At 54.3% G+C, this 18,574-nt stretch overlaps 1 protein-coding gene across 3 annotated transcripts; it reads right to left on the bottom strand.

The window, feature by feature from the left end:
• Positions 1-398: 398 nt before the first annotated feature.
• On the bottom strand, positions 399-18,314 carry PLD3 (phospholipase D family member 3). 3 transcript variants are annotated; one of them, XM_029208421.1, is made up of 12 exons: positions 8,726-8,766; positions 8,066-8,156; positions 7,884-7,958; positions 7,653-7,795; positions 6,997-7,180; positions 5,240-5,360; positions 5,031-5,158; positions 3,707-3,907; positions 2,321-2,460; positions 1,554-1,719; positions 999-1,098; positions 399-906 (listed from the first exon to the last, which is right to left on the bottom strand). In XM_029208421.1, exons 2-12 carry the CDS (start codon positions 8,090-8,092, stop codon positions 719-721), a joined length of 1,473 nt encoding a protein of 490 aa, XP_029064254.1. In that variant the 5' UTR covers positions 8,093-8,156; positions 8,726-8,766; the 3' UTR covers positions 399-718. The 3 variants fall into 3 exon arrangements, with proteins under 3 accessions (XP_029064254.1, XP_029064247.1, XP_029064238.1); XM_029208414.1 differs by lacking the exon at positions 8,726-8,766 and adding an exon at positions 18,224-18,314 and having other exon boundaries at positions 404-906; XM_029208405.1 differs by having other exon boundaries at positions 404-906; positions 8,748-8,922.
• Positions 18,315-18,574: the final 260 nt, after the last annotated feature.

Raw genomic sequence — 18,574 nt, 5'->3', positions numbered from 1 at the left:
ACATGCTCTCGTGTCCAGACGTGCGAGTCCACCCTCGGGCTATGGCAGTGGCTCAGCACGCGCTCATCTGGCTGGGGACGTGCCGAGCGTGCAGCACACGCTGTGCCATGCTGGCTCCGTGAGGCTCGGTTCATGCCAGCCCTCAAGGTCACACGCGCCTGCTCAGCACACGCTAGCTCACGTGCATTGTGCGCCGACGGCTCAGCGCACGCCAGCCCACGCTGGTCACCCACCGAGGGCTCAGCACACGCCAGCCATGTGCTGAGCGTCCAGTACACACCAAACCACCCACTGAGGGTCACCCACTGAGGGCTCAGCATGCGTGAAGGTGTCCCCACCAGAGGCCCATGCCAGCTGTCCCCTACCCGGCACCCCACCTCACACCACTCAGTCAGGCACAGGCTGTACACACAAGTTATTTACTTCTTCTTATGACCTCAGGCCCCCTTTGCCCTGGAAAGTGGGGTGGGCCAGGGGGCCAGGCCCAGCATGCACCCCTACTTCTTCGGGGGCTGATCCCTCCCCCAGCTTGGCTGGGTCCTCTGCGGCCACAGCATCAGGCTGGCGGGGGTGGAGGTAGAAGCGGGAGAGCAAGGGGGGAGCCTGTGGGAGCCACGATGGGGCAGACAGAAGCGGGGGCACGGGGACAGGGATTGAGACCCGGAACACCCGCGCCCGCGGGGCCCTCGCAGGCCTGGCCTGTCCACTGGACCGGGCCTCAGAGCAGGCGACAGGCGTTGCCCACGCTGTCGGCTGAGGTGTCAAGGTCATGGCTGTAAGGGGAGTCCCAGTCCCTCAGGAAAACGGCCTCCAGCTGGCTCCGCAGCCCGCCCCGCCCGTTCTGCGTCACCAGCAGCGAGGTGCCCGCCGTCTCGGTGAAGTAGCTGCCGGACCAGTTGGAGGTTCCTACAGGGAGCGGGGGTCCAGAGAGTCAGGGCCCGTGGTGCTGCCTGGACCCCCTTCCGTCCCCCCGCCCCAGCGGCGCCCAGGACACTCACCGATGTAGGTGGCACGTTCAGTCACCATGTACTTGTTGTGGTTGACGCGGGTGTAAGGGACTCGGGCCTGGGCCTCGTCCGCAGGGACCACAAAGAGTTTCTGAGAGGGAGGGGAGATGCGGGTTTGGGTTAGAGAAGCCCCAGGGTCTGGGGTGGGGAGTGGCACCAGGTCTGCGGGACTGGGGACTCAGCTGCTTCCCTCGCGGGCCTGGGGGCCAGCATGGGTACTCGGTAAACGCCGGCTGAGAGGGAGGACCCTGTCGCCTCATAGGCCGCCTGTCCCCTCTAGAATGACTCCTATTCATCCCTTAGGTCTTACCTCAGATGTCCCCTTTTCCAGAAAGTCTTCCACGACCCCTCAGGCTGCGGCAGGAGCTTCTGCTGGGCTTCCCCATCCCAGCCCTAACCCCTCTGCCCGTGCCCTTGATTCTGGCCAATCAGGGCACAGCCCACTGTGGGTCGTCCCTGTCAGGTGACAGGTGAGCTCCACGATTGCTGTGTCCCCGGTACTGCCCCGCATAGGGGCTGATGGGTAGGTCTGGGGTAGTTGCTTACCACCTGGATGTCAAAGTGGGTGTGGTTGTCACGCAGGGCAGCCAGGGAGAGCAGGAAGGCCCGCATGGATGGCTCAGAGTGCCCCCAGCAGCTGACCAGCAGGCGCACCTTGACGCCCCGCTCATAGGCAGCCCGCCGCAGCCCGTCGTCAATGGCAGGCCAGAACCTTGGGGAGGGGGGGTGCAGGATGCGGAGGGAGGCCTCACTTCAGCTTTAGGGAGCCAGGCCTGGGGCCCGCTGCAGCTTCTGAGAAGCCCCAAGCCCCCACCCCATCTCTAGCTCCAAGCCCTGCTCCCCCCACCAATCTTCTCATTGTCTTGTCTGCTGCCCCCAGACTACCTGCTCTGAGCCCCCAGAGTCCAGTCATCGCCACTTCCTATCCCAGATCTCAAACCCCAACCCTGCTGCCCCAAACCTGAATACGCTTAGTCCTACCTCCCAAGCCCGTCATCCCATATCCAGCCCACACTCCCTGCCTCCTACCTGCAGAAATCCCACATCCTGCGTCCTCTGCCTTAAGCCTCCAGTCCCCCGTCTCCACACCACCCCCCGAATATTCTCATCCTCTTCTCTGTCCCCTTCTCCTTGTCTTGACCATCCAGACCCACTCTCCCTGTCACCTCTGTCTCTCCCCATGGCATCCCCTCCCTCTGTCCCTTGGTCTTGGCCCCGTGACTGCTTTCTGGGCCCCATCGCTCTCTCTCCTGTCTCCTCTTCCACTCACGGTGGATCCCTACCCTAACCCCTGTCCACGCGCCCAGCGGTACCTGTGCGGGTGGGAGAACTCCATGGTGGGCAGGTAGTTCATGATCGCGATGTAGATGAAACTCCGGGCATTGTCCACCGCGTTGAGCAGGGCTTTCAAGTCTGGGGTGCGGCCACTTGGACACAGTGGTGGGGGTGCACTCTGGGGGATGAGGGGACAGTCAAGACACATGTCCTTCACAGTGGACCCCTGCTACAGAGAGCTTGTCACGAGCCAGGTCCTGCGGGTCTCACTAATGCTCAGCCTCCATGAAGGAGAGGGATAATTACCACGTCTTTTTTTGCAGGTGAGCAAACGGAGGCTCAGAGAGGGTAAGTGATTTGCCTAAGGTCACACAGCTGATAAATGGAGCCAGGGTTTGAACCTAGGCTGTCTGGTTCCAGAACTTATGCTCTAACCCAGTGGTTCTCAACATGAGGTCCCTGGTCAGGCAGCAACAGCATCACCTGGAAACTTGTTAGAAATGCAAGTTCTTGGGCCTCACTGCCCATGGCACACAGAACCAAGGTGCTGGGGTGGAGCCCAGGAATCTGGCTTTCCACAAGCCCTTCTGGTGATTCTAATGCATGCTCAAGTTTGAGGACCTCTGCTCTAATCACTTTTGTCCCTGACTTACAGTCCAGCCTGATGGCACTCCTCATGTGCCCAGCCACACCAGGCCCTTCACCCAGCTCTCTCCATCCTCACAACAGGTGAGCAAACTCGACCTCTGAAAGGGGTAGTGGTAACGGGGGAACCATTAATGTCCCGTGGGAGGTCACTGGAGCAAAGGACCCCAATGAATCGCGTCCCTCCATCCATGCCTTAGTGTGGGCCCTCCAGGATGACACTGGGCTTGGCCAGGTGACTTGCTCGGGGGGACCCAGGTTGGCCACCCCAACTAGTGAAAATACCAACAGCTAAAAACAGCGGTGCCTTGTCCAGAGTGCCAAGGGCAATAGTGGGTGCTGTCCCATAGAACTTTCCACATTGATGGAAATGTTCTCTATCTGCACTGTCCCGTATGGCAACTGCTTGCTATGTGTGGCTGTTAAGCACTTGAAATGTGGCTAGTGTGACTGAGGAACTGAGTTTTTAACTGTAGTTCATTTTAATTGATTAAAAATGCGACATGCAGCTATACTGGACAGGTCACCCAGGGCTCGGCCTGCATGGACCCAGCCGTGCCTCTCACTAGCCCTAAGAGGTGGTAAATGTTGCAATACTTATTTTCTATGTGAAACCAAGGCCTAGGGAGGTTGGGACACAGCCCAGGCCCCGAGTGAGCAGAAGTGACAGCCAGTGGTCAGGAACCCCCATCCCTACCAAGTCACTAGGCAGGGCTTGATGGGGGCCGAGAGAAGGGATGTGGCCGGGGTGTGACAGGCCCCTCTTCCCTCGGACTCACTGCCAGGTAGGCCAGAGCAGGGGTTCCGTTGAGGCAGATTTCCATTGGTGTCTCTTGATTGTAGCGGGTGTCATAAGGCCGGGGCCAGGTTGACGGGATGGAGCTGCCCGCCTGGCCCAGGTACCAGTAGGCCTCGAAGATCTTGGTCAGGTCTCGAGCTAGGCAACTGCAGTTGTACATGACCACGCCCAGCTCCTTAACCTGTGGGAGGGCAACAATGAGCCCGGGGATGATGGCCTGGCGCCCACAGATGACATGGACACCTGCAGCCCTTCCCCCTGCCCCCCCCAAGTCCCCCTTCCTGCCCCTTGCCCTTCTATCTCCCCCTCTCTCTGCCCCTGTCTCCTTTCTTTCTGCCCCTTAACCGTGCCCCCACCCCCCTTCCCCCAGCTGAAGTCCTGGGATGGACATGATCTTGACTCAAGATTAAAATCTTAAGTTTTGGTGAAAATCAGTTATTCCAAAGCTCCAGGTTTCCTGAACCTTTGCGTACACTGTTGCTTCTACCCTCCACTGAGCTCCTACTCAGTCTTAGGTCTCAGTTGACAGTTTCCTCCTCCGGGAATCCTGCCTTGACTGCCCAGCCTGTGTCAGGCATTCCTTGAGGCTCTCAGGGTCCCTTGGGCCTCCTTCATCACCCTCTCTGATGACAAACCTGCCTCCCCATTGGACTGGGAGGACAGGCACAGGGGATGTCTCAGGGACAGCTGTGTGTTCAGCATCTCCCCGTGGGGCTGGTGAGATTAGGGGTTTGGAAAATGTTTGTTGAGCAAATGATCACTGCCTAAGCTGTTCCTTTTTCCTGTCCTGTGCCAATTCCTCCAGCTCCTCCAGTTATCAGATTAGTTTTCATCTCTTTTGGGAGACTTTCCTTGGTACCCCAGGTTGGGTCGCCCATCCTGGCCCTGACCCCTCCACTTGTGCTCCTGCCTCGCCACCAACTCAGACTTGACCCTTTTGGGCTGACACTGGTGACAGGCCCGTCTCCACCCTGGACCGGGGGTTCCAAGAGGTCCACCACGTCCCCAGCATCAGAACAGGGCTGGGCTTAGAGCAGGCATGCAGAGAGTGAATCGTCAAGGTCAAATGGGTGGACAGGGCCTGGAATGTCCTGTAGATGCCATCGGGGATCAGAGGGGCTTCCCTGAGCAGAGCGAGGGTGGTGGAGGGCTGGATTTGGGGATGTTAGGTAGGAGGTGGGAAGGAAGCCATTGCAGAGACTGGAAGAGAGGACTCTGGGGTTGAGGCGGGGCGCAGCTGGAGGCCGGGTGCCCTGTGGGGCAGGGAGCGGCCTAGAAGGGCGGTGGGCAGGGTGCAGGCAGACCTGGGTCAGGGAACGCCAGTCCATGTTGGCACTGCCGAGGTAGAAGTGGGTCTGGTCTACCACCCAGAACTTGGTGTGCAGGACGCCATGGGTCAGCTTCTGCATGTCCACCATGCGGACCTGGGCACCTGGACAGACAGGGGTGGTGGTCAGGGTGCTGGCTTGGGCAGCCCCAGGCCCAGCCCACCCCCAGCTGCCCCCTAGCTCACCGCTTTGCAGCAGGGCCTGCAGATCTGCCTGGGGCTGGGGCCCACTTGGCTTGCTCACGGCAATGCGGACCTTCACACCTCGGGGTGCCAGGGTCTGTAGCTGCCGGAGGACCTCCTCGCCCTGGGAGGAGGGGAGAGCCTCTGAGGGGCTGGATGAGCCAACTCTCCAACCCCACGCAGGACCCCCCATGGAGCTGTTTTGAGATTAAGCTTCTAGATCTGATCAGGCTTTACATTAGCCGGTACACTCGGGGAAGGCTTTACACAGGTTAAGATGTTAAAACCTGTATCTGTTTTATTTTATTGATTTTTTTGGGCCACACTGTGTGGCATGCGGGATCCTAGTTCCCCGACCAGGGATTGAACCCATGCCCCCCGCAGTGGAAGTGCAGAGTCTTAACCATTGGACCACCTGGGAAGTCCCTTTATCTGTTTTAATAATTGGCGCTCTGAGCCCTGCTAGGGCCTCCCTGCCACTCCTGCCCTTCACGGGACCTTCCCAAGATCCTGACTTGAAGTATCAATGCCCGTCACAGAAGGGACCTCTGGGCACCTTGCAGGATGTTGGGGGCACAGTGCAGGCTTGGGGTCTGGGAAGGTTTGGGTGAGGCCTGATGGTGCCAATAACATTAATAGCAACAGCCATTGATTCCCTGGTTTCTACTGTGAGCCAGGGCCCTTCTAAGCCCCTTTACATGTGAACTCACTGACTTCTCACCACTCTCACTGATGAGGCAAATCTGAGTATATCCCAAGGTGCAGATGGGGAAACTGAGCATTGGAGAAATCAATGGGGAAGCAGGATTTGAACTCAGATGGTCTGCCTCCTATGTCTGTGCTTTGTGCTTTGAACCATTCCAGCAGGAACCAGCAGGGCGTGGGAGCTCATGACTTTCTTTTCTTTTTGGCTTGTGGGATCTTAGTTCTCCAACCAGGGATTGAACCCGCGCCCTTGGCAGTGAAACTGCAGAGTCCTAACCACTGGACCGCCAGGGAATTTCCAGCTCATATCATTTTTAACTGTTGTATATTTTTTCAGGCAGTGCTTAATAAACCTCACGATTTTAATACATTTTAAGCCTACCTCTGACAAAGAGTGGCAGCAAGGAAAGGGGAAAAAAAGGGACAAATTCACCATGTCTTTCGATGAAGGGCTTATCCACCTAGGCTGTTCCTTTTCAAATCTTGAAGTTTTATGTTTTTTAAGTGTGTCTGCAGACCCTAACAAGGCTATCAGAGCAAATGCTTATAAAGGGCTGACTCTGTCGGGCATTGTGCTATAACTGGCAGGGATTAGCCCGTTTCATCCTCACAAGAGGGGAGTGCTAGATATTGCCCCATTCTACAGATGAGGAAACTGAAGACCGAGAGGTGAAGTGACCTGCCCAAGGTCACACAGCTGGGAAGTGGCAGCCTGGCTTGAGGCTGGGCTGGTACTCACTCCATGTTTCCATTTCTTTGTGTGACAGGGTCAGGGCAGCTTGTGGGTGAGTGATATCTGCCAGCCTAATCCCTCGTAACCAAACCCATACCCTGACATTCAGAGGCCTCCAGATGACTGTGACAAAACGCCCCCAGTCCAGAGGGCCATGTGAAGACAGTTGCTTCCAAACACCTGTGTCCAACCCGCTGTGTGAGACATGTCCACCTGTCTCCCGGGCTATAGGGAAACCCCTTTCATCCACCTCCCCAGTGCCTCCCTCCAACCCCCCCCGCCCCCCCACCCGCTGCCGGCCAGGGCCCAGGTTGCCAGGTACCTGCTGAGCAGAGGGCTCCTGAGTGTGGGTGTCGTTGTTGGTGAGGGTCCAGTAGAAGGAGGCAATGTCCAGGCTGCTGTGGGCACCGGCGAGCAGGCCCAGCCAGGCCTGGCTGGTGGAGGGGTTGACCGTGGAGGCATTGGGGAAGTCCAGGCCCTCGGGAATGCTCTCCACCAGCACTGCTCTGGGGTTGGGGGGAGGCAGAATCGGCCATAGGGGGCTGGAATGTGAGTGCTCACTTGTCTGCCCACGGAGGATGGAAGACTATGTGTATTTGTGTCGGTACTCGTGATTCTCTGTGTGTCTGCATTTGTCTGTCTAGAGGTGTGGAAGGAAGGTTGTGCATGTGGATGTCTGTGTGTGTGTGTGTGTGTGTGTGTGTGTGTGTGTGTCTGTCCACAGATGTGGATGGAAGATGCCATGTGTGTCTGTTCACAGACAGATAGAAGATGATGCTGTGGCTGCCATGGCAACAGTGTGGGGGAAGGAGGTGGGCATGGAGGGAAGAACCGTGACGGTCCACTTGGGAGTCGGCAATCACCTTATTCTGTCTCGACCACTGGGTGCAGGCCCTGCTTAGTGCGTGTTGAAGTGTCCCCGGCCTGGCAGGGCCCCTCCCCCCACCATCTGAGTCGCCCACGCCCCCCTCCACTTACTCGCAAGGGTCATAGCAGGGGGCTGGGCGCTGGTTGGGCCCAAAGAGATGCAAGTCGCCGTATTCCCATAGAAACAGCTGAGTCATCAGGGCACCAAAGCCCACGACTGCCAGGATGAGGACCAGCAGGACCCAACGGGCCTTCTGTGGGGAGGAGGAGGTGATCAGCCAGCCCAAGGAGGGCAGCCCAGGCCATGGCTGAGACAGAGTGAGGGTGGCGGTGGGCTCCTACCTTTTCTGCAGCTTTCCATGCCTCGATCTCGTTCATGGGTAGTTCGTTGGAGGGCTCCTCAGCAGGCACCTTCAGCTGGGGGACAGGGATGATGGTGTGTGTGGGGGTGACAGGGCAGCTCAGTGGGGCCCCCACCCTCTGCTGGGTCCAGCCCCTCCCCACTGGGTCCCCCATCCACCTACCTCCTGGTACATCAGTTTAGGCTTCATCTTGCTGGGCAGCCAGGGGTTATACAGATTCCAGTGGGAAAGTGGGTGTGTCAGGGTCTCCAAACTGCAGGGAACAAAAGCTGGCACTGTGTGGGGTGTTCTAGGCTTTTGGGGGACATCACAGAAAGCGGATCAGCCTCGGGCTCACGGGACTCCCTGGGTCGCCTTGTCTGTGATCACGGGGGCCACTGGCACTGAGCCTGCCACCCCTAAAGGAGGAAGCTGACTGCTGGTCAGTTGGGATTTCGAAATCCCTCAAAGTCCAACTCCTCTGCTTTCCTCCTATTCCTCTGCGGTGCCCTCCCTGCCCCCCTTTAGTGCCCACCCTGCCCCCCCCCAAGCGCCCACCCTGCCCCTCATCAGCACCCACACTGCTCCCCATTAGCGCTTTCCCTTCTCTGAGCTCTAACCTATACATTCCCAAAATGACAGCTCCGGATTGGGTCAGCGGAGCCCTAAATCTTTGTGCCTGGCTTCTCCCAGCCCTGGGATTACCCAGAAGTCATTTTCCAGGTGGCTCCTTTGCCCTCACCCTCAGGTAACGACTAGACAGCTCAGGCCGGGAGCCCAGGACCATCGCGGCCTCCCCGCCAGACCCCAGCCCATCCCCGAAACCATCCTCCCCTACCCTACCCCAGAGGGGCCTCGGCCTTACTCGGCAGGCAGCTGCTGCTACCTCCACGGGGCCCCAGCTTCTGCCCCGACAGGCTGAGCCGGGGCGGAGGGGCGGGGGCGGGGACCGAGGGGGGCTCCGCCCACTGCAGCGGGGAGTCTGCGCAGTGAGCGCGCCGGTCCGGGCTCACCGCAGGGAGAAGGGGGGCCCGGCCGCCCAGTACAGCCAACCTGACGGGGGTGGAGGGAGAGTACATGGCTGAGCGATTGGCTTTGCCAAGGTCCACCCTAGAGCCCCCATGTGGGGTAGGGAGGCCACAGGTAAACAGAAAAAAGACCCCCACATCTTTTCTCGTCTGCAAACCTTGTGAATTTTTGTACCACGGGCATGTATTACCTGGTCAAGAATAAATACATAAATAAGATTAATGACTTTAAAAATTATAAAATGAAATGGAATGATCAAGGCTGAATAACATGATTTAGGAACGTAGCGATGAAATCAGCTTAGAAGACACAGCCCACGCTAAGGGAGGGGAAGAGCGGTGGGGGGGAAGGGGATGGTGGGTTTTCCCTTGGATTGTGGACTGCAGTCAGTGTTTCGTTAAAAAAAAAAAAAAGTCAACTGATATTTTGATAAGGATTTTAAAAATTTTGTCTCTTAAATCCAGGCTCTGGCTGGAGGGGTAAACAAGGTTTCCCACATACCATCTCATATCTCCGAAGCAGGATTTAAGGCCACAGATGGAGAAATAAATTGGAGGTCCCCCTCCCCGCCCACCTTTCTCAATGAAAGAGGGGCAGGACCCCCTTCCCCACATCCAGGCAGGAAGTCAACAGATGCAGAGAAGGATTATTACTGAGGGGAGCAACAGCGTTGGAAGTGGTTGCCTTGACAGCGGGATTTGGGGGTGGGTCAGGATTGCTTTTTATCGTCGGCCTATTTTCTTTTTTAAAATTGTGAAATATGAGCGACTTACAGAAAAGAAGAGAAAACATCTCTGTGCAGGTTAAAAAATAATTATAAAGCCTACACAGGTGTTGCCGCGTCCCAGGTTTTGTCACGTTTTAAAAAATTCATGCGCATGCATTAATGTGTTTTAAAAAAAGGAAGAAAAAAGGAAGGAAATTCCAAAAGGGAGCCAGGTTCTCTCCTCACCGCAATATCCTGCCTAGATCTGAAAGGATAATTTGGAAACCCCTTTCCCCCCAACGTCCGATCCCAGATTGGCAAGGGCGGAAGAACACAGCTAGATCCCCTCCTATCATTGCAGGGAGCGAGCCAAACCGGGATGGGTCAAATGGATCCAGCAAGAAATGGCAACAGATCAAGGTTATTTGGAACTCCAGAGGTCACCAAGAGAAGCAGAAGATAAGTCTTGGATGTGGCTGACCGCAGGGTTGGAGGGTGGGGGGAGGGGGAGGCATGGGGTGCGAAACAAGTTTGCCTTTTATTTATTTATTTGTGAAGGACCGTGGTGAGAAATGTTTTAAGAATATGGGGTTGGAACAGCAGGTGATGTGAAATTAGGGAAGCTGATAAACAAAAACAAAACTGGGCAGAGGTAGGGTGCGGAGCTGTGAGGGACCCTGCAAGGTGAGCCAGGGGAACTGGGATGGCCGGTAATAAATCAAAAATAGGAAGAAAATAGACACATTTCATTCAGTTTGTTAGCGAGCTTTTGGCTTTCAAATTGTGCCGTGATGACAGGTCTGTAATGATGGGTTTAATTTTGACTTGTTATATTTTTATCAAAGCAATATACCTAAGGTATCAATATTTAAAAAGAAAACTAGTCCTGAAGAGGTGGTGTAGACTGGGTTAGATTGGCGAGGCAGTTAACACTGTGGCTCCCAGAGCCAGGTGCCTGATCCTAATATGAGCCTCAGCATGTACGTGACTGACTTCAGAGAAGTGACAGTGCATCTGTGCCCTAGTTTCCCCATCTGCAAAATGGGCACAGCCAGAATAGCACCTACTTTTTACAAGGCTGTTCATTAATTTTGCACACATTTATTGAGTACCTGTGCACCAGGTATTGTTTTAGGCACTGGGGATATCACTGTGAACAAAACTGACATGAGGAAAGACAGACAAAAAACAGTATTAAATTAAATTATATGTTAGAAGGTAATAAGTGCTATGGAGACTCAGGGAAGAGGGACAGGGGTGGGGCCGGGGTTGGGATTGCTTGCAGTTTTAAATAAAGAGGTCAAGGAAGGCCTCGCAGAGAAGGGGATCCCTGAGGGAAAAAAACTTCAAGCAGAGGAGGAATGGAGCTACTGGACATCTTGGGGAAGAGTGTTCTGAGCAGAGGGAACAGCCAGTGCAAAGGCCGTGAGGCAGGAGTGTGCCTGGTGTGGATAGGGAAGAGCGAGGAGGCCAGTGTGTCTGTAGTGGAATGGCCTGTGGGAGGAGGCAGAGGAGGTAAGTCTGAGGTGACAGGACCAGATCATGCTGGGCTACCTGGACTGTGGCAAGAAGGACGGGGCCACGGGTAGGTTCTGAGCAGAGGAGGGAACATGATCTCCTTTGGGGATTGTGGTGGGTTGAATGGGGGCCTCAGAAAAGATATGTCAGATGTGGTCATCACTCCTGGAACTTGTGAATGTGACCTTATTTGGAAAAAGGATCTTTGTAGATGTAATTAAGTCAATGATTTAAAGATGAGATTATTCTGGATTATCTGGGTGGGTCCTAAACCCAAGGGCAAGTATCTCTAAAAGAGACAGAAACGAGACATGACCAGGGAGGCAGCGACTGGAATGATGGGCTGCAAACCCAGGTGCACCAGGAGCCACCGGAACCTGGCGGAGGCAGGGAACAGAATCTCCCCTAGAGGCTCTGGAGAGAGCACAGCCCTGCTGACACCTTGATTTTGGACTTCTGGTCTCCAGAACTGTGAGAGAATAAATTTCTGTTGTTTTAAGCCACGCAGTTTGTGCTCACGTGTTACAGCAGCCCCAGGAAACGAATACAGGTTTACAGGCTCCCTCTGGCTGTGTGGGTAACTGACTGGGGTGGGCGTGTGATTTGGGGGAACACTGAGGAGGACCAAGCTTGGGGAAAAGACCAGGAATAAATTTTTTAAAAAATATCAAAAATAAATAAATAATGTGTGTCTTTTGAACATGTAAAATTTGAGATGTTTAAAATCTGAGTGGCTCCTTCTAACTCAAGGAATTCATATATATCAGGTGCAGAGAATGGGCATGCAAGAGGTTCTCAATAAATATGATTGTCTCAAGGGTCCTAACAGCCAAAAAGAAAAGAAAAAAGGCATGATTCCCTCCGCCTCCGTCCTCCCCACCCTCGGCCAGGCAAGATGCCTGCTTTTTACTGTGGGCCTTTACTCACTATTTTAAAAAATGCACATAGGCCTTCCATGGAAATTAAATTGAGGCTCAGGCTCCTAGCTGCGGGCGCCCTTCCCCAACATCCCAGTCTCCAAAAGGGGACTGTGGCCTCAGCTGGATAGGTATCCAGCACCCTCAATCCCCAGATCCCTAGGGGGAGCAGGGCAGGGTGAAACTGAAGCAGGATATGGACAGCCAGGCCGACAGAGCCAGGCCGGCAAGTGCTGGCCTTCTCAGCTCACCTCAATTCCAGGGTTCCCAGGAACCTAGAACTCACCCTGGGGCTCCAGTGCAATGTCCAGGCTGGTCCTCATGCCCTGCTTCCTCGCTGGTGTAGGGGGCACCTCCACCAGCAGGTGTGCCCCCTCCCAGTGAAACGGGAGGGAAGGGGGCAGGGCACAATCTTTAAAAGAATGACACAGCCGTTGAGGATACAGCATGAACTGGTTAGAACCAACTAGGTCCAAGGTGGCGGAAGATTTGACTTCCAGTAGACTTTGAGCCTCATTATATACATTAGCACAGGGGTCCCCAACACCCGCGCCACGGACCGCTAGCAGTCCACGGCCTGTTAGGAAGCAGGTCGCACAGCCGGAGGTGATCGGTGGGCGAGTGAGCGAAGCTTCATCTGCCGCTGCCCATCCCTCCGCCTGAACCAACCCCCACCCACCCCGCTCGTGGAAAAACTGGCTTCCACGAAACCGGTCCCTGGTGCCAAAAAGGCTGGGGACCAATGCATTTGCACATGCTAAATGACACAACCATAGGTGCCATGACAGTTCCAAGGTGACCTAAAAGACCAAAAAGTGGGCGGGGCCCAATTCCTGGAAATCTCCTCCCCTTCCCCAAGACAGTTGGAATAATCCTCCCACTCATTAGCCAATGAAATTACCCAGCCCATAAAAACTACCCCATATTTCTGGACCTCTCGCCTTCCGAGACGGCCCACACTCTATGGAGTGTGTTTTTCCCAGGGCCGTCCTTGCCTTTTGAGATGAACCACATTCTGTCTATGGAATGTGTATCTCTCTAAATAAATCCACTTTTTACCTATCACTTTGTCTCTCACTGAATTCTTTCTGCGCTGAGACATAAAGAACCTAAGCTTCATTAAGTCCTGAGACCGGGTGTGTGGTTTCAGTTAAAAGAACGTGGGTTCAAAGCCCACTCTGGGTTTTGGCTGGGTTCGAGTCCCAGCCTGCGGGACTGAGTTGTGCAGTTTCACCAGCCCACAGAATATCTCCCTGTTCCCTTGGCTTGTGCCCTGCCTGACTTGGGTTGTGAACCACAGCGCACAGAAAAGGAGGAAGCAAAACCCACCCGGCTTTTGAGACACGTGTTGGCTCACAGCTCCCTGAACACCCGTGAGGGTTGGGGTGGGAGACTTGATCCCTCTTCCATAGTAGTGTTTTGGGTTGGAGGCGCCAGGGTTCAGATCCCACCCCTGTCACTTTCTTACTCAGTGACATCAGGCGTGGGGCTTTACTTCTCTGAGCTCTGCTGCCCTCATTCATTAAAAGGGGATCACTTGGGCTTCCCTGGTGGCGCAGTGGTTGAGAGTCCGCCTGCCGATGCAGGGGACACGGGTTCGTGCCCCGGTTCGGGAAGATCCCACATGCCGCGGAGCGGCTGGGCCCGTGAGCCATGGCCGCTGAGCCTGCGCGTCCGGAGCCTGTGCTCCGCAACGGGAGAGGCCACAACAGTGAGAGGCCCGCGTACCGCAAAAAAAAAAAAAAAAAAAAAAAAGGGGATCACTTTATACCCATCTGGGGAGTGGTGGCTGGGGGATCTCTGAATGGTTTAAGGGGGTGCGTCTTGCAGTCCCAACCCCCTGGGTTCAGATCTCAGCTCTGTGTGTTACTGGGAGAAGAGGCTCCCTTCTCTGAACCTCACTTGCGTTCCTTGCATTCTCAGAACAATGGGTAGACTAATATACCGACCTCACGTTTGCTGGGCAGTCAGTGAAACCATCCATAGCAGGCCAGGTAGCACAGATACAAGCTGGCTGGTTAGCTGTGTCCCCTAGTACCCTGGACACACTTTTATCATAGATAAACCTATATGTGTCCCTTAAAAAGCTAAGTCTATGTCTAATTTATTCCTCTACCCACCCTGTGCCTAGCACGTTGTAACCACTCAATAAATGTTTATTGAAAACAGAAGAAAAGAAGCAGTAGAATGGAAACCCTTGAGAAGAGACTTTCTTAGATGTCTCCCTAGACGTAATGACACTCGTGTACACACAATGTGTAAGTAGCTTGTGTTCTAAGCCCAGAGCAACAGGGTAGGTGCAGATGACACCTCAGCCTGAGGGTAAAATTCAAGGTCAGTTCAAGGTTGATTCAAGACGTATGAAAGTGCAAAGAAGGGTGTGGGGCCAGTTAGCTGCTGAAGCCCACGTGAAGCACTGGACAGGCCATACCTCAGGAAACATTCACTAACCTATGGACCTTCCATACGGTTCAAAACAGAACTGTTCTTGGGTTTAAAGGAGCCGATTTTCATTTGATTGTGCAGACCCCTTCGGACTGACTGCACAATTGTCTGTGGTCAAGTCTACAGAAAACAGAACAGAGCACTGGTTTTGTAAACTTTTTTGTTTTGTTTTTAGCAGTAGACCTTTTATTTCAAAGGACCCCCTAGAAGGTGCCCCTTCTAGGGAGAGAAGATGCTTAGTCTGAAAAACAATTAAATAAGTAAAAAAATACACACGCAACCCCCTGTCCCCCAACACTCCATCATGAATGGCGAATACTTCTGAACTGGAACTCAAAAGTCTAAGCTGTCCCATCCCTACTCAAACCCCCTCTGTGGCTCCCCATTGCCTCCAGGACCAAGTGCAACCATCTTACAATGTCCTCTTGGGCCCTACATGGACAGCCCCTGTGGACCTTCCCCACCATTACAGCTTCAGTCCCCCTTTCTGACTCCAAAGCTGTCTCCGATTCCCACCTCCTCCCTGAATTTCAGCTCCGGAAGTCCCATGGCCTCCTAGACACCTCCACCCAGGTGTCCCTAAGCCCCATACACCCACCATGTCTCCAACTGTCCTTAGGATCTCTCCCAAACCTGCTCCTCCCCCGGGTCCCCCTTTCAAGGAGAGCTGTTCTACCCATCCTTCAGGTCTCAGCCTGTGTGCTACCTTCTCCAGAAAGCCCTGACTCCCCCAGAGTCCTGGGCCTTGTCCTGGACCGCCCACAACTTATCCACTTGGCCTCCCAAGTGTGTCTCCCACCCAACCGTTTTCTCTCCCCTCCATGGCCCCGAACTGGCCTCTCCCACTTGGGTCCCCACTCCAGCCACATCCTGTGGCTCCCAGCCTCCACTCAACCCTTCCAATTCCCCCTCCATCTGAGTCTGACTTGTCCACCCTCTGCTCAAAACCTTTCTGTGGCCCCCTGGTATCTGCAGAATAAAGTCTCAGCTCCTCACTGTGGCTCCCAAAGCCCTGAATGATCTCCCCTTAATAACCTCTTGGGCTTATTCTCTTACAAACCTTATCTAGAAATTGGAGATATAGCACAGAAAAAACAAACAAAAAGTCCCTAGGAAGGAAAAAATTCTTTTGAGGGAGTAAGACAGTAGATTAAATGAGCAAAACGTACAGTTGGTGCCTTGGAGAAAAATAAAACGATGAAAATGGTTGATGTCTCAGTTCAAAAAGAACAACACAACACATCTGGGGCAAAGAAGCGTTATTATCTCTGTTTTTCAGATGACGAGGTAGGGCTCAGGGAAATCACTGCCCAGGTCACACGGCGTTGGTCTGTCGGCCAAGAATTTGAACCCAGAGCTCAGTTCTGTGCCAGGACACAACAGTGTCAAACCAATTCCCGAACACAGAATAAGGCAGAATGTCTTTTCCTTGCCACCCTCAGGGAGGTCTGAGCCTGTGAAAGGACAGGATGTGGGAGAGCGGGGTCTCCTTACGTTTATTGAACCAGGCACTGCTCAAAACACTTTATATTCTGTGACGCCCTCCGCCCCTCCCCAGTAGCCTCTCAAAACCCCTACCAACATCCCTCCCCACCCCATCCCACCCCTAATCTTTGAGAGGGACATTTGAAGCTTCCTCCAAATACAAAGGATATGTGAGTGCAGCTTTCAGAAGAGGAGTCTGGCTGTCCTTCCAACCAGGCTGCTCTTGCCAATCCATCCTTGGTAGACGTTCTCCAGCTGCTGCTGCTTCTTCATGTCATGTCATGTCACATCAGATCACATCCCTCCTCTCCTCCAAATCCTCCCATGGCTCCCACCTCACTCAGAGTAAAGCCAAAGTCTTCTCCATGGCCCATGAGAACCCAGATGATCTGCCCCCATCACCCTGCTGACTTCATTCCCCATCCCTCTCCTCCCTCACTGGTCTCCTTGCTATTCCTTAAATATTCCATGCATGCTCCTACCTCAGGACCTTTGCATTTGCTGTTCTCTCTGCCTAGAATGCCGCTCTTCCCCCAGACAGCCATGTCACTCTCTCCCCTCTTCAAGTCTTTGTTCAAATGTCACCAGATCACCCTACTTAAAACTATAATCTTTGCATCCCCCAACTCCCTCCTAACACATCATATAATCTACTTCCCTGTTTGTGTACTGTCTCTTACCCCTGATAGAATGTAAACTCCATGAGGCCAAGGATCTCTGTTTTATTCACTGATGTGTCCCCAATGCCTAGCACAATGCTGAGCATGTAGAACATGCTTAATAAATATTTATTGAATGAATTAACTTGCATTTTTCATTCCCATGTTGCAGGATGTAGCAACTGAGGCACAGGGACCTTAAGCCAGCTGCCCAAGGTCATTTAGTACTATTTAAGTACTAAATGCTAGAACCAAGATTGGAACCAGGGTGTTCCAGTCCCCAGACACACACTGTAATGGCTGTCCTACATGGCCATGCTAAGGCAAGCTGAGTGACTAAGATACTTACCTTTCCACCTGGGGATTCAGGGTTGCTGAGGTTTGACAAAGGTGTGGTGAGACCTGCCTCATCTCTCTGCACCCCCAATTCTATAAGTCAAGGAAGGGTTGGGTCTAAGCTTTCTAGAGTCTTCCTCCCACCAAGCGCTCCTCGACTCCTGCCATTGGCTAAGTGCTCTCAATTTGGGGGTGGGAAATCAGTCACTCCAACAAGGTAAGGAGATAGGGATTAAGTATTTACATGAGCAAGGTTCATGATGGCTGATGGGTCATCCCCTCAGGTGTGGTGATGTGGCAGAGGTGAGGACAGCATAGTGATCATGATGTGGGACAGCAGGGGTTGGCTGGTGTGGCAGAGAGTATCAGGATACAGGGAATGGTGACGACACCACGGTAATGATGAGGGCAGCTGGGGGGAGGGGGAGAGCGACAATGAGGAGGGGATGAAGGTGACTGGATGAAGGTGAGGGTGCGATGATTAATAATATTAGCTCAAATGGCCACATCAAGCTGGGCATGTCACAAGAATAAACACGCAGGATCCTCACAATCATCCCTGACGTAGGTGTCCTTGTGTGCGTTTCACAGATGAGGAAGCTGCGACTGCAGACGTGTGATTAGGTGGTCAAGGTTACCCAGATGCTTAGTGGTGGAGCCAGGATAACGGGCTCTAGTACCCGGTATGTGAGAGGGGACACGGGGAAATACCGGAGACATGAAGGGAAGAATAACAACTGTAGGGCAGGGTAGGTCCTTATGCGGAAAACTAGAAGCATTAGGCACGGACAGTGACTGTCAGAGGACGGGGAGGGATGGAGACATAAAGGATGAGGAAGATATAAGGGAAGCGTGAGCGTAACTTACGGAGATGGTGACAGGAGGCGTGCGAAGGTGACACGGGGGTATGATGACGATTTATGAGAAGGACTTCGTAAAGGAGTAATAGCAACAAAAGAGGGGTGAAGGCGATATGAGAAGGCGACACGACTTAAAGGGGGGTAACTGCGACATGTGGTGGCCATGGGGACTTAAAGGAACGAAATCTTGTTAAGGGGGTTGACGACGACCTAAGGAGGGTGATGGCGACATAAGGGGAGTGGTAACGATTTAAGCGGGATGCAACATAAGGGGAGGAATGGGGACATAAAGGGACAGAGGACGATATAAGAGGAGAGATGCATTATATTCGAAGGACGACACGAGGAGGGCAGCCGAGACGCCGCGCCCCCAGATCGCATATTACCTGCACTCCACGTCTCCCACTCCTGGACTCAGCCCCTCACGCACCTCCTAGGCTGGAGCCCCGCCCGACCGCCCCCGCTGCGCGCAGGCGCACTCCGGCTAGACTGCGGGCCGGCGGGGGCCGGGCAATTGCCTTTCTCATTGGCCGCGCTCCTCGCTAGCGTGGGGAGGGGGAAGCGCCTGGGAGAGTGCGGGTGGTCACGTGACGGTTGCCGCTGTGCTCTCGCTGGTGGCTACCCGGAGGGCTAGAGCGGCCGCGGGCCGGTAAGTCCGGCTTCCGGCGTTGAGGACGGTGCTTCCGGGGCGGGCAGCCGGGCCGAAGGAGGAGGGTCTGACAATTGGCGCCGCCGGG

The sequence above is a fragment of the Monodon monoceros genome, unplaced genomic scaffold (genome assembly GCF_005190385.1).
Source record: "Monodon monoceros isolate NGI ecotype Baffin Bay Population unplaced genomic scaffold, NGI_Narwhal_1 Super_Scaffold_10, whole genome shotgun sequence".
NCBI lineage: Eukaryota > Metazoa > Chordata > Mammalia > Artiodactyla > Monodontidae > Monodon > Monodon monoceros.
The sequence above is the reverse complement of the archived record's forward strand: the minus strand, read 5'-3'. Positions and strand labels throughout refer to the sequence as shown.